The 16,601-nt window shown below is 38.3% G+C and overlaps 1 protein-coding gene across 1 annotated transcript in view; it reads right to left on the bottom strand.

Annotated features, from left to right (window-relative positions):
- LOC145979454 (phospholipid-transporting ATPase ABCA3-like) overlaps positions 1 to 16,601 on the bottom strand; it is a 128,805-nt gene that overhangs the window by 73,235 nt on the left and 38,969 nt on the right. Inside the window, exons 10-12 of the mRNA XM_083112359.1 lie at positions 12,493 to 12,647; positions 10,089 to 10,244; positions 6,943 to 7,014 (exon numbers count right to left, since the gene is read on the bottom strand). Of these exons, the coding sequence (XP_082968485.1) occupies positions 6,943 to 7,014; positions 10,089 to 10,244; positions 12,493 to 12,647 (383 nt within the window). The remainder of the gene's footprint in view (positions 1 to 6,942; positions 7,015 to 10,088; positions 10,245 to 12,492; positions 12,648 to 16,601) is intronic.

The raw sequence follows: 16,601 nt of genomic DNA on the forward strand, positions 1-16,601 counted from the left end.
TCGAGTTTGAGCAAGCGAAAGTGGTCCAATGCAGTACTCTAGTGTAAGATTGAGTGCCAAGGCCAAAATGTCCTCATGTCGCTGGGCCAACACCGAAATTTAAGAGGCACCACTTGGAATCTAATACATTACACTGCTTGCACCAAAGGCAAGATCAATAAATGTAACATCTTAAGAATAACTGGCGTATGCCTTGAATTCTTTGTAGGGCTGATCCAATACTGATACTGAGGATGATGTATCAATATCGGCAAATACCAGTGGTATTGGTATTGGAAATTATGAGTTGAAATTTATTTACCGAACCCGCCACTACTTTTTCATCTTTCACAGACTCCGCAAATATGTCTCGCTACAATTTCGTGTAGTCTAATTAACTTGGGAATTATACAAAATTCGAAGTCTCTTTATAATTTGCACCAGTTTTGTGTGAAAACAACTGAATTTTGTAATAACATAATATGTAACTTGAAAATCTGATGTAATTCTTGATTATTTCAAGGCAAGAGTGTTGGTCAATTTATGTATATAACTAGAGTGAAATAGATACTCAGAAATATTAACCAAATTTTGAGCAACTTTAAATTACTTCAATTTTCAAATATTGGTATCGGTTTGAGAATCAACATCAGTACAGTCAAACCCCAATTTTACGTTTTTCAGGGGCCCCTAAATAAAAAATGTAAAATGCGGGAAAGCATAAGGGAGGGGTGAAACTCAAGTGTAAGTACGAGATTACTACACAATCGACTATTTATGGGGTACAATGTATGAAAATTATTTAACAGGAAGAAAGTATGATAATCAAGTTCTAAGGTCAAAAGCAAGACATGCTGTTAAAATCAATGACTGATTAGCGGGACTCACTTTCGAGGGTAGGGACGGTGGATGACTGCTTCTAACTTCCGCCCATTAGGTTCAGTTTATGCATCTGATCGTGTGAGATCTGTTTACTTTGTAAACTGGTAATTAATTGCTATTTTTAGAAGTCCTGTGTAATTGGAGGGGGGTGATGATTTATAGCTGGATGCCAAGCATCTTTATATACTGTAATCAAAGTGTCCTGAAGACGTGCAGAATGGTTCAGATTCCACTTTGAGCTGCAAATATATCCAGTCCCAATCAGCCCAACAGCATGAAGTGAACAAAAGCTTCGTCAAACTTACGCATTTTTAGACGTCACAAGAAATTATCAGTGACATGTGCATGATTTTTGAAAGGGGAATGGGGTCTCACATATACTTTTTATAGTAGTCAGCACTCATTTTCCCATCTTTTCCTGCCTTTGATGTTCCTTTTTTTTTCTTTTAGAAATACTGGCCAGAGCGAGGGGGGCCTATGACCCTCATCACCCCCTTTGGGCATGCCACTAATTGACGATTTATTATTGGATTAGAAGTCTTGCAGAGGGCAAACAACCCTTCCTCTCCCCGTAAATAATGTCTTTTTTTTGTTTTTTGTCTTCCCGTCAACATTTAATATTACATGATTTATTTTCAGCATGTGAATGGTTCCAAAGAAAAGCGGCGATTATATTAGCATCATGTGCGTTTCATTCCTGCACTGCTCTGTGTGTTCAAAGTGTTTATCAGAAGGCAGAACAAGACAAAAAGAAATAGCTTCTCTTTTCTTAATCCTCGCTTTGTGTCTGGTACTAGTGTTTCCTAACAAAACAACCTTTGGAGAGGAGATTCAAAACAATGCCGTTTTTCTTCTCTTTGGATGAGTCATAGCTCTAGAGTCAGGAGACAAAACATTTGGCACCGGTTGGCAGCTGTCCGTTGTTTGCAGACACCCCTCCCACCCATTAGTAATGGAAGGGAGGGGAAGGGGGGAAACTAACAGGTGGTTGAGCGGCGCTGAACAATTCTTATCAGAAGCGTGCTTATTCCCGGCTAAGTTGCAGGAAGAAAGAAGGAAGGAGGGGGGGAGAAGAATCACTGCTTGAAGTTCTCCAATGTTGTCATGTCAATGCTTCAGACATACAAGCAAGATTCCCGATGCAGGGCATTAAAAAATGAGAAAGGGGCTGAATCCTTCAATTACTGTATAGCCCTGCACAGTGCCCGAGTAATGAGCTCATGTTGGGGAAGATGGGCGACTTTTTTTTCACTTGCAGAACGCTATGTTCATTGAATGCACGTATTCAGGTTGAAGAGCAACTGCGTAATTTTACATGCCAGAGGAAAGTCTTTTCGCCTTTATGTTAATTGGTTAAGTTGTCTCGTGTAAGGGTGCTCACTTCCACAAGAGCAAGAAAATCGCGGCAGAAAACTTGGTGGCACCTTTCAGTAATTACAAGACTAATGATTAGGGATAGGTGATATCGGAAATTTGATATTGCGATATATCGTTAAGACAATATTGTCACAGACGACATGCTACTATATTTTTTCCATATCGTGATATCGGTGATATATTGTCTCCACGATATATATCACTGACATGATACAAAGGGCGTTCAATAAGTTTTGCACAGATGGTTATAATATTGTTATTAGTTGCAAAATGATGATGAAATTTTAGGTGAACATACTTTGATCCTTTGGCTAAAAGACCATGCCACTCAATGTAGCCTCCATCTGCTGTGACGCATCTTGTCCAACGTTCTTTCCATGCCTTGAATGCACTTTGGTAAAATTCAGGCGGCTGACTTTTACACCATTGTTTCACACAAGAAATTAGGCCCTTGTCACTGTCGAATGTTTTTCCCCGCAGGTGGGCCTTCAGATGACCAAACAGGAAGAAATCCAATGGAGCCAAGTCCAGACTATAGGGAGGCTGAGGGACAACTTCCCATCCCATTTTCATAATTTTTTGCTGTGTCATCATGGCTGTGTGAGGCTTGGCATTGCCATGATGGAATTTGATGACCTTACCTTGCAGCTCTGATCTCTTGGTCAGGAGAGCACTCCATCATGACAATTCCAAATTTTACCAAAGTGCATTCAAGGCATGGAAAGAACGTTGGACAAGATGCGTCACAGCAGATGGAGGATACATTGAGTGACAAGGTCTTCTAGCCAAAGGATCAAAGTATGTTCACCTAAAATTTCATCATCATATTGCTACTAATAAAAATATTATAACCATCTGTGCAAAACTTATTGAACGACCTTTGTATATATCACTAAAATATCATGATGATATATCGCCAAAATATCATGACAATATATCGCCAGCACGATATATATATCGCTAAAATATTGTGATGATATATCGCCGACACGATATGTATCGCCAAAATATCGTGACGATATATAGCCGGCATGTTATATACCGCATGAGGCACCTAAAAGTACCACCTGAAATAGCGAAGAAACCAGAAACAGTAGCGATGTGAGGTTTGCGGGAAACAATAATATCAAATGGGGCTCGTAAATCGGAGGTAAGGGGTGGGTCGAAAAATATCGACAAATGGGACATCTGGAGCAAAGTCATATTTTTTTAAATGGAACGATATACAATAACATGCATAATATAAAAGAGCACACGCAGAGAAACACAACGCCGTTGGTCTCATGCATCTACTGCACATAGGAACGAAGATATGGCCATGTGAAAATATGTAAACAAACTAACAAGTGGCCCACTTGACCGTCAGTACCACGGCATGTACAAGTATGAGATATCGGAAGCCATTGGACAAGATGAAGACAGAACGTGTTAAAGGAAGAAAAAATACAGTAGACATCGTCAGCACCATGTATTTGACAGTGTTACAGCATAATGAAAGTGACCATGACAGTATGTCGAAGAACCACTGCGTAAGAAGCGAACACCTGTCAAAGTGTGTGTTCAAAGTGGTGGCCGTCAGCTGCGATACAGGCAACAAGGCGCCCACGCAAAGATTGTTGCACAGAATGCAGCATCTCGTAGGGAATGTCCCTACAGGCCGCAGTAATGCGGTGTTGCATGTCCTCTGGAGTTGTTGGCACATCCCGGTAGACAATGTCCTTCAGCTTTCCCCACAGGAAAAAGTCTAACGGGGGACAAATCTGGGGAACGAGCCGGCCATTTGACAGGCCCTCCACGTCCAATCCAACGATTTGGAAATGTATTTTCCACACATGCTGTAGCGCGTCTTGCACTGTGAGCTGGTCACCCGTCATGTTGGTACCACATTTCCCTCCTTGTCTGAAGTGGTATGTCCTCCAATAGTACAGGCAGTTCATGTTGTAAAAACTGTATGTATCGGTCAGCATTCAGTGTCCCTTGTATAAAAAAATGGCCAATTAGATGTTCACCCACTATACCACACCACACGTTCACACTCCATGGGCGCTGGCGTTCCACTTGGCGAAGCCAATGTGGATTTGTCACCGACCAATAGTGCATGTTCCTTAGGTTGACATTTCCATGATTGGTAAAAGTTGCCTCTTCAGTGAAGAGGATACGTGACAAATCGGGTGGGTCGTGTTGTAACACCCATGTGCAAAACCGAACACGGTCCACAAAATCATTCCCGTGAAGTTCCTGATGGAGGGAGAAATGATATGGGTGAAACTTGTGTGTGTGCAGAATGCGCAATACACTTCGCTGACTCATCCCAGCATCCCTGGCAATTTTACGGGAGCTAGCGTGCAGATTCACAGCAACAGTGGCGAGAACATTTGTTGCACCTGCCTCACCTGTAGTTGGCTTGTTCCGCACACGTGCTCGTGGTGTTACACTTCCGGTGTCTCTTAATTTAATAAATAACTTACCAAACAGACGTCGAGATGGATGTCGTCTGTCCGGATATCTCTCTGCGTACACACGGTAGGCTTCTGAGGCATTCTTTCGGCATTCCCCATAAATCAGGATCATGTCCGCTTTTTCTATGTTTGTGAACACCATAATCTTCGCTCTTACCACTACAACTGCTTGCTATGAACTAACACGATCTCGTGGACCTGCTATCAAAACTTGCTCTGTGTAAAGGCAGTTCTGTCAGGCACCTGAGAAGTCTTACATGCCGTGGTACTGACAGTCAAGTGGGCCACTTGTTAGTTTGTTTACATATTTTCACATGGCCATATCTTCGTTCCTATGTGCAGTAGATGCATGAGACCAACGGCGTTGTGTTTCTCTGCGTGTGCTCTTTTATATTATGCATGTTATTGCATATCGTTCGATTAAAAAAAATATGACTTTGCTCCAGATGCCCCATTTGTCGATTTTTTTCGACCCAACCCATACCTCTGATTTACGAGCCCCATTTGATATTATTGTTTCCCGCAAACCTCACATCGCTACTGTTTCTGGTTTCTTCGCTATTTCGGGTGGTACTTTTAGGTGCCTCACGCGGTATATATCGCTAAAATATCGTGATGATATATCGCCAATATATCATCTAGTTGATATCGCCTGGATGATATTTTTTCAATATAGCGATATATCATCTGGACGATATAACGCCCAGCACTACTAGTGATGATACCAAAAGGGGCATGAAAAAGCAAACACCCCCCTTGCAAATGAGAAAAAGGTGAAGGTAAAGTTTCCCATGCACTTTGCACCATGCCGTGATGCATACAGGCTGTGGGAGATGGTGTGATCAGCACCATGCTCTGGCCACCTTTACTCCAATTATTATTATTATTATTTTTTTTTTTTTTTTTTGGCCAATTGGAAAGTGATGTGATCAGCACCAAGCTTGGGCAGCCCCCATGCTCTTTTGGTCCAAATATGCATTTTAATGACATTTAGATGTGCACTTAATTTGGCTGATCTCAGAAAATATTGCCGCATATCTCGTTCATTCACTCATTTTTCTTGGCCCCATCACTTTACAACATACAAGTTACGCAATATGCATAAAGAAAACATTCTCTGCCTCACATAGAAGAATCATTAATCCCAACCTTGACCCCCTCCCCCACACACAATTGATTTGACACAAATATTTTTCCATCAGTGAGTAAAATATCGCCCTATCAGCCCATAGAAAAAAAATCATCACTTTAGATTGTGCGTTTTCAGCTTCATTCTAATAAGCAAATGATATATCGTTTGTTCGTGAAAAAACTTCAGATTAAAAATAATCCAACAACATCCAATCATATTGCCTAAGGAATGTAAACGAATTTCCATTGAAGAAAAAGTGTAGTTGTTATCCGGTATGGCAAATGCTTAATTTTTTATATTTTCAACATTGCAAACAAGAAGAAACAAAAAATTTTTACAAACAAGTCACCTTCTTTTTCTCATTCTCATCAACTATGAAGAATTCAGTAAATGTGTGGTCAAAGAAGCGAATGGTGATCGAGTCTCGTTGTCAATTTTCCACTTGCATTTTTGTGGAGGGGAATGGCGAACAAAGACACTTCAGTCACACACATTGTGTCCAAACTCTAGGGAAGGCAGCATTTAGAAAGAATCGGTTTGGCAACAGTGCACTTGTTGTCTGAACCCACGGCAGAAGGATCGGTCCATTTAGTCTTCACGGGGAATGCAAGAAGTACAGTTTTCCCTTTCTGTCCCTCAAGAGAGGTATGACAAATGCAAGTTGTACTCTGCCCCCCCCCCCCCCCCTTTCCACTGACCATGCCTCTTCGCTCCCTCCTCTTGCACGAAAGCCTAACATATGGAAGTTCAAGGTTGCGTGGTTAATGAACCAGCTGCAAAAGCAAGAAAAGGGAGGGAGAAGACGCATAGTCAACACAACAGGTTTCTGCCAAATTTTAAGACATTGTCACGGCTCGTAAAACGTATAAAGTGGGAAACAACAGTTAGAGCAAACGTAAAATCGAGGTGAACGCCCTATTATTTAACATGGCCATTTGCAAGGGTCTGACTGGATGAACGTATTAAGCAGGAAAACATATACTGCGGGAACGTATAATCGGGGTTTCACTGTATTACCTCAGACCAATCCTTTCCTGGTACTCACAGGATGACAGTAACCAATGGTAGTGGTTACATTTTAAACCTTAAGATATATGCAAGGATATTTCTTACCTGAAGCATATCCCAAACTCTTCTCCTACTTTCCGGGTCCATTCCTGATGTGGGTTCATCCAGAATTACAACCTACAATAAAGGAATCCTCATTAATTGATTGATTGAGTTTGTGTTTTAAGTCTACTTTATGCACAGTATGGCTAATCGAGACTGGACCTATAGTTAAAGTGGGATCCGAACCACTATGTGCCTCCACAAGGTATCAAACCTGGTACCCCTTGAGTACAAGGCGATGACGTAACCACAACTCCAAGGAGGTCCAGGAATCCCCAATAGACTGTCCCAATTGTCAAGAGAAACTGGCATACTATAAATTCTATACCTTGTACACATCTATTTGTAGCAGGGAACATGCAATATTTTTTTAAACTACAATAAATATTCACATAGTTTTCAATCTATGAGGGGAGAGTGAAAAGTTTTAAGCCTCACATGGAAGGAGTGATGCTAGGTAGATAAAATTTTGGAGGTAAGGTTTGAGTTTTGGGACACTCTGTGCAAACTTTTATGAAATTCACATATTTTCATCTATTTTTTTGTCAGGTTGAAAATGAATGAAGTGTCAGAGAAGAGAGGGGCCAACATTCGTCTGTGATTCGGTATATCTGTCGGAAAGGCCTCACTGCACAGGCTGCTTTGGTCGAGTGTAGCTTTACCGCACTTCCACATCCACCTTATTCCCCCAACCTGACCCCGTCAGATTTTCATTTTTTCCCTGCTATGAAGAATTCCCTTCGAGGACGTCACTTCCACATGGACGAAGGCGGTCATTCAGTGGTGTGAGACTCAGGACAAATCATTCTACCAGATGACTGTAAAAAATTGCAGCACAGAATGCATAAGTGCATTGATCTGGGGGTTAATTATAGATTATGTCATTATGTAGATAAATCATAATGGGAAACTGTAGCTCACACACCCCTTCCCTGTGAGGCTCAAAACTTTTCACTCTTCCCTCGTATATACAACATTGTCAATGTATTCAGAGGAAATTTGTTTAACATTTCTCAGGAAACCAAAGTGTAGAAACTTAAGATATGGGAAAATATAAAAGCTCTATTTGCTCTATTGAAGCCATACTAGTACAAAATGGGAGAATGTAACATCACAGTTCCACAGTATTTATTACACTGAAGTACGAGGGCGTTTTGAAAAGTTTTGCCTCCTATGCAATAATGTAAAAAATATGCAAGATACTTACATGAACTATATGTCTTCTTAAAGCTTGTAATGTACTGTACCAGGGCGTAACTACATTTCATGTAGTCATTGTCTACACACAAATGCCAATGTCGGACAAGTTGTTGCATCCTGTCGCAAAGAAATCATGCATCTTCTCATGGCTGCAGCAATGCACATCTGCTTGCACCTCTGCACGGTGTTCCTTCAGATCTTTCAGCCTCGGAAAAAGGAAAAAGTCACATGGTGCGAGATCTGATCTGTACAGTGGGTGGGGTAAAATCTCGTGGAATTTGAGACGTTGCAATGCATCTTATGTTTGACGACTCGTGTGTGGGCGAGCATTGTCATGTTGAAGAATTGCATCCTTGCCAGGCCTAACTCACAGTAATCTTGCGCGGAGTTTCTCGAAAGTCATCACATACCAATCAGAGTGGTTCCGTGCTCCAAAAATTCTGTGTGGACTATGCCATCGCAGTCCCAAAAGATGGTCATCAACACTTTCCCTGTGCATGTGTGGCTGTTATGGGTCGTACACTACGGACCTGATCATGCAGGCTTGTCGTGGCTGGATTGTCGCCTTTCAGATTCCTTGCCCACCTCCTGACAGTACTTACATTCACACAGGCATCCCGTAGACAACACTCATTCGTAGATAAATGTCAACGGATGCACAACCCTCAGCTGTGAGGAATTCAATAACAGCACGTTGCTTCAACCACACGTCCATGTACATCGCCATTTTACTCACTATTGTGCCCATGTGTGATGTTGCAGGCGAATACCGCTAGATGTCGCAACACTCACGGAATCGGCAATTATTCTCACACCAATTTTGTGTGTGTCTGAGCAGTGTGCCAGAGTTATTGCATAGGAGGCAAACCTTTTCAAAACGTCCATGTATTGCGGAGAAACTTTAAATTTACATTTTCCAAGGAGAAAAACAAAATGCAGAAAAATGTGAAATACAGGAAATTTTTTATAACATACTGCCATACTAGAACCATAAAAATGGAATGTATAATGTAAAATCAGGATTCCACAGTATATATACACAGTAGCAATCTGAGACTCTCCACAGATACACAAGTGAATATATTATTTTTTATTATACTGAAGCAAAGCTGATATTTTAATATGCTACAATTTCAATCACAACATATACAGGGTGTCCACAAAGTCCTGCTACCATTACAATGAAACATACTGTAGCTCCTAAACTATATGAGATAAAGACATGCATTTTTTTGCAACGTGTTCTACAGCTCTCAAAGTTTTAATAAGTAGTGGTATTTTTTTGTTATTATTTTTTTTTTTTTGATTTTGCAGATTATGTTGTGAGGGACATTTTGGATAGACATTTCCTGGCAACCGCGCTCCCCTGATATCATCCCCTTGGATTTTTTCCTTTGGGGGTATGTCAAGAATCGTGTCTACGAAACCCGTTCCAGATATTGTCACACTTCGTACACGGATTGCAGAAGTTCTCAAACAGGTTGATGCTGCTATGGTGCAGCATGTATGGATGGAGATCGAATACAGTCTCGACGTCCTGAGGGCAACTAACAGGGCTCATGTGGAAGTGTTGTAATTGTAAATAAAACTTTGAGAGCTGTAGAACCCGTTGCAAAAAACTGCATGTATTTATCTCATATAGTTTAGGAGTTAAGTTTCATCGTAACGGTAGCAGGACTTTGTGGACAACCTGTATATCTATACATTTCTATGTATATCCACATAAAAACAAATTTTTTTATTATTGTATTGTTACTGGCACTCCATATAATTTATTTTTAATTCTGAATAATAATATAAAAGTTAATCTCAACAACAGGTTTTGTCTCCCATCTATTGCCTCAGTGCATATAAACAATCATTATGCAGATTTATCACAGTCAAGGCACAGAATATTGCAGTTCGAATTAAAGGATAAACATTAAATTGACGATATAAATAACACATACCTTAGATCCTCCAATCAGTGCAATGGCGAGCGACAATTTTCTCTTCATTCCTCCTGACAACGCAGTTGGCATGCAATACTTTTTATCCAGTAAATTTAAGTCTTTCAACAATGTAAATGTTTCTGCTTTTGCTTTTTCACGACTTACACCTTTCAACTGCAAAAGAAGCAAAACAATATTGATTGATTGATTTGGTGTTTTAAGTCCACTGTATGCAAAGTAAGGCTAATCGGGACTGGACCTACAGTTTAAAGTGGGATCCGAACCACTATGTGCCTCCACCAGGTATCGAACCTGGGACCCCTTGATTAGAATGCACAAAATAATATTGACAAAGTCTTGATGTGAAACAATGGCAGACTATTGAATCTAAATTTCAAATGGTCAAGGGGATTGAGTGGTATCTTAATTAATATGTCTCTTAATTCTAAAAGCAAATTTTGATCCAGTGTATTGAAACGAGTACCGAAAACCAACTCCACAGTTTCAGCAAATTCCTAAGTACCCACAGGCTTCTTTCAAAATGAATGCAAAATTTAAAAAAAAATGCACAGGGTGGGTCGAAAGGTGCATTTTGGAAATTAACAGAGTTGATGAGGATAGAAACTGATTAGTTGAAAGAACAAACGTAACAGATTGAGCTGGTTTACTTGACTTTACTTTTCTGCCACTTTTTAGCTAACTGCGAAGATGAGGATGAGTGATGATATGATGAAGGGACATTCACAAAGAACATGCATGTCCAGGCTGGAATTCGAACCTGGGACCCCAGGCATCGTAGTGTGCTGTGGCACTCTGCCATGGAGGCCATTGCAAACATTATGGAATATAGTGGAACATTGATATTATGTTCTCGGATTTTTTTTCTTGCATTTAAGTTGTTCATCTTGGTTACCTGGAAAATGTACAATCGGGGTTTCACTGTATTCATGGCGACGTTGAGACTTGAACAAATGACCTTCAGAAGAGAGATTGTGTGTTGTTGAGACACGATCAGTTACAATTTAATGTATGATACCAGATGATTATTTTCTGGGGTTCGAGTATCTTGTGGAATCTGCAAAAATGACACGATGCTTTCATGTAGACTAATTTTCTGATAGATTGCTACCATATGGTTACAATAGAAAGCTTATAACGGTTGACAGAGATGTATACCCATTTTTGAATGAACATTACACAGTTAATTCTACACCAAACTGCATTATATTTGTTGTATAATATGTGATCTATTGCAATTTATTTTACATTTATTTATTGCAGTTACCATGGAGTCGTGGTCGGTGGAACATTGCGTGTTCACGTATGATGCCTATGTGAGAAACAGTGACTCATTGGTTATTCCGCCGGCACTTCCACATAAGGCGGCATGGAGCAGTTCCAACATGCAAAACAATCTTAAAATGGGTTAAGCAGTTTCGAACCACAGGCACTGTAACTCCAAATACACCACCAGGTGCTGAACCTCTGAGCTGCAACATAGGCATCATACATGAACACGTGATGTTCCACCGACCACGACTCCATGGTAACTGCAATAAATAAATGTAAAATAAATGGCAATAGATCACACACATTATACAACAAAAATAATACAGTTAGGTGTACAATTAACTGTGTAATGTTCATTCCAAAATGGGTATACATCTCTGTGTCACCCTGTATATTCTGAACTACTTTGAATTGTTACAATATCAAAGTATCATGATCGGTTGAAAGAGGTATCAGCTCAGCCTTAATATTGTGCAGTAAATAGGACCATATATTTATGGTGAATAAAAGCTCAAGATTTTGGGACAAAAATAGGACACATTTCAGGATCAAAAGCAATATATAAAATAGAATTTCAATGTTAAAATGGTGAATATAACCCTAAATTTGATTTTAAAACTACACTACTTGCACAAAATGTACATTTCTCTTCTAATAGCACATTTATGTAGTTATCAGAGCAGTAAGTGTAAAGGAGTCAATTCTCGCTTCTCAAATATTTACAGCAGAATTAATTCCATGATTTGCAGGATAATTCACACTTCAGAATGTGTCATGTGGGTATATAAACTCTAAATTTCATGCTTACGAGTATTTTGCAGTTCATTTCACATTAGTTTGTCACAAATCGTGGTTGGAAAATGCATTTCACACCTTTCAAAAACATGAAAATGAACATTACAGCATGTTATCCCAGATTTCGTGTTTTTGTCAAAAATGAAATGTGCATTCCCTAGCAATCAACATACTCAACCATCAATGCTGCTGCATGAATGGTTGAAATGACCCTAACAAAAATTATGAACTGACATATTTACTCAAAGAAAAACTCAGCCAGGTGTTAAGTTAATAAACTTTCAGTTACACTAGCTGCATTCTATCGCATACATAATCCAGCCTGAAGGTACATTACCATTGCAAAAAACAGCAAATGCTCGTTTACTGTCAACTCTTGAAATAGCATGTCATGCTGAGGACACAATCCGATGCTTTCACGAACTTTGTCCATGTGCTTTCTTATGCTGTATCCATTTACAAATGCTGTTCCACCGGTGGGCGAAAACATTCCTAAAATGAAATAGGTATACAATGTTCATTTCGTTAATGATTATGTAGCTAAGAACTACAATTTATGACATGATTAAGAGCTAGAATTGTCATGACTTCATGTGTGTGTGTGAGGGTGATGCATATACAACCTTGGGAACCACACACCATTCTTGAAGTGTGCCCAGTATTCATGTGAAAGAACATATTTGCTTGAAACACACACACACACACACATACATATAATGATCCTCACACTGCAGATAAACAAAACAAGCTTTAAATGTAGATTTTTCTGCATGCATTACAAACAACAAAATCAAACAAAATAATCACTTGTGCCTCACCCAAAACATTACGGAATTGAAAGATTTGTGCAAAGAAACTTTTAGAAAAAATGAGCACAAGCCAAAGAAGTGAAAAAGAGAAAAACAAAAACAATATTTACAAAATAACATATTACTTGCCTGTGAAAAAGTTAATAACCACAAAACCCATACATGTAACCTTCATAAACACACCATTAGCCCATAAAGAAGACCTGCACCCATGGAATGTTACTCATTACCATTTTTATTCAATAAAAATAACACTTTTCAACAACAACAACACCACCATAAATGTGATGAACATTGTTCCATGTAAATATTTTTACACAGCAGAACATATAATAGTTCCCTACAAATACAAAAATATCATTATTACATACTAATGTCAAAGCGTAAGGTATTTTTATATATATCTATTTGTCTTGCTCTAAATATGCAAGATTTTTCTCATGTTAAAAGAAAAACAGTATTATGTAATATTTAATAGTTTTCCACTTTTCTATAGTATCTAGTGCACGAGTATATTAGCTGAACATGAAATGAAAACAAAGATGCTCTTTGGCTAAAAGTACAAATTGCACAACTTTCAAGCTGTGTACATGAAAACGAAATAAGATATTAACAAAAAGTTAAAAAGACAGATCAAATTAGGGTGAAAGATAAAGTTGTGTTCATTGCACAATACACGAAGGCACATAGAGGAATTTGGAGATTGGGCCCCAAACATTAACGACCTCAGAAAGGTTTTGAGGTGATGTGATCGTCATCATGCTCTTTCTGCCTTTAATGTCTTCTGATATCCCCCAAAATGCACCAAAAACAAAAGTACCACAAATTGCTGCATTTGTATCTTTGTTACTTAGGGTCACTTTTGCCTAATTGCAAGGATGAGGACGAGTGATGATTAAATTAAATTAATGTCGAGGCATAAAGAACACCCATGCCCAGGGTGAGACTTGAATCTGGAAACTTTGGTGATGAGATCGAAAGTCGATCACTTAACACATTCATAAAGTGTAAATTGTAATCAAAACAAAAGAAATACAGTAGAGCGTCGATTATCCGAAGTAATTGGGGGACATGGGTGTTCGGAAAACTGGTTTGTTCGGATAATCGAACTGTACATGTTTATTTGCCAAAAAGAAGTACTGTACAGTAAATTTATTCATAAAAACAGGCATCTCTTTAAGTATGTATTACAAAGTAACGTACAAAGGCAACTTTAGTAGGAATATATAGTATGTGGTACAGTTTATTAAACAAAAATATGTACATATTACATACGCATTTTGCATGAACAATACACACAGTACACAAAATTAACGTTTAAAAAAATCCTTTATTTTGGTCTGTCTAAGCAAGCCTACACGCTTACGAGCAGCTAAGTCACGTACTTTTTTCATTACAGATATCTGAAAGTGAGCGAGTACACAGTTCGGTTAAGCGGTCGTTCGGTTGACCGACGTTTGGATAATCGACGCTCTACTGTACACTTTTCTGACAATTTTTTTAAAAAAAGAATTGAAAAATTACAGACCTAGATGAAAATACTGACCACTTTCCACCCTTGATTCTTTAAAAATATACCATCTGTACTTACTGATTAGTGCTGCTTTGGGAGAATTTCGCTCGAGCGTCAAATAGTTTACATGGACAAAACTAGATAGCATACGGAACTTAGAGCTTCTTGGCTCGAATGGGCAAAATGAGCAGTATACACTCAAAGCCGAGTAGTAACTGTAATTTGTCTGTGGTAGACGACCCTCAAATATGGATTGTCGAGTGAAAAATGCAGTGAAATTGAAACTTAAATGAACATAATCACTATCTCCATGTTAAAATGTAGTTTAGTCTAGCTTAGTAATACAGTGATGTGCGAAAATGAAATAGATGATTGTGGGCTGAAACTGCCAGGACGGTTATTTTACATGCGATTATTGTCACATTAAAATTATATTCCGTTGTAAATGTTCGAGCTAGGGAAACTTGAATGAGTTCGAGCAAGCAAAAGTGGTACCATGCAGTACTCTGTCACAACAAATACAGTGAAATCCCAATTTACATTCCAAGATTTTACATTTTCTCACACTATACATTGAACTTTAATGGAGCAATTTTCCGGATTTTATATTTTCCTGCATTTCGCCTTTCCACCATGTAAAACATAAAACTGAGTTTCCATTGTGTACAATCTTCTTTAATGATTCTTTGATTTTGATGAAAATATGAATCTGCTAAAATCATATGATCAGTTTTCTACAATAGAGAAAATAAATCAAATGCAGAGCCCAGTGTATGTCTTTTTGTCAACCGAAGTGATTGAGCTTAGCAACTTTTCGTACCAGTCAACAGTCACTGGTGAAGCAAAAACAAGCGTAGGAGTGCAATTTATTTATTTCTTTTATTTTTGCAAAGTATTTCTAACAAGAAACTTTTTTTTTTGGCTAAATTCAGATGTCGAGAGAAGGGTGGTCCATTGACTCTTACCTTTACCTCATAATGAACTCTAAGGCATAACAAGTTTTTAAGTTTAAAAGGAAAATAAAAAATCCAAAAAGTATCCAGCAACCAATTAGTAATTCATAAATATTTTTTTTAAGGAACCGAAAACTTTTGTACAATATCTACACTTATGGAAGATCGTTAAGGGGTTAACTGCTCAATTATTGTTAAATATACCTGTACATATTAAAAATTTATTGTTAGTAGTTGTTCTCTTAATCTTTCTATGTACTTAAATTATTATTTTGAAATTATGCACTTTCATTTCAAAAAATATAAAAGTATAAGAACTATTAAATTGTGGTTCATTCTAGTGGCACTCTGATGAATATAGAAGACATAACTCCATCCTGGGGTGAATTTAGGCTAAGCTTTTTGGCTAGTACTTTATTATTATACAGTGAAACCTCAATTTTACATTTTCCAAAGGACCAAGCTGAAAAAACTTAAAATTTGGGAAAAATGTAAAATTGAGGAAAATTTTATAACATTTTGCTATGTTGGGACCATCAAGATTGATTGTATAATGTGGGAAAATGTAAAATCCGGGTTCCACTGTATAATTTTAAGTACCGATAAGTAAAACTTTAATAGTAAATGGAAGTTGAACTTAATGTGGCAAGGTAATTTATCATCAAATCAGACAATATACTTAAAACAGCTCTCCCTTTCTTTACGTACATATTGTTCTGTTGCCAACCGCAACAAACAATACTGCATGCATGCAAGAATTGCATTACATTTCTTGTTAGACAATAGTACAAACATGGAACTGATCATCTATACTGACAACAATAACGAAGATTTGATATAAATTTGAAGTGTGCAAGTGTCACGTGCCAATGCAATCGATTGGGTACCAGCTTCATTTATAATGTTAAAGAGAACAGTGGTGCGATTGTGTGGTTTTCAATTTTGATTTGTGGGAAATTGCTGAAAAAAAAATAGTGCTTCTCAATACTGGAAAATCTGAGATAGTGAGAAAGACTGCAAAAATTGATGTACTGTTTAAAAACAAACAGTCAGCTTCTCTGGTTCCATTCGAATGTACATATATCAAAGGGTCATAAAGAGGGGGGAAATGTGGCAAATTATTTACGATCATCTATGTTACAAGTTGTTTGAATAGTATTGTTGTTTTTTC

This window comes from Lepisma saccharinum, chromosome 26, assembly GCF_977018435.1.
Source record: "Lepisma saccharinum chromosome 26, izLepSacc3.1, whole genome shotgun sequence".
Classification (NCBI taxonomy): domain Eukaryota; kingdom Metazoa; phylum Arthropoda; class Insecta; order Zygentoma; family Lepismatidae; genus Lepisma; species Lepisma saccharinum.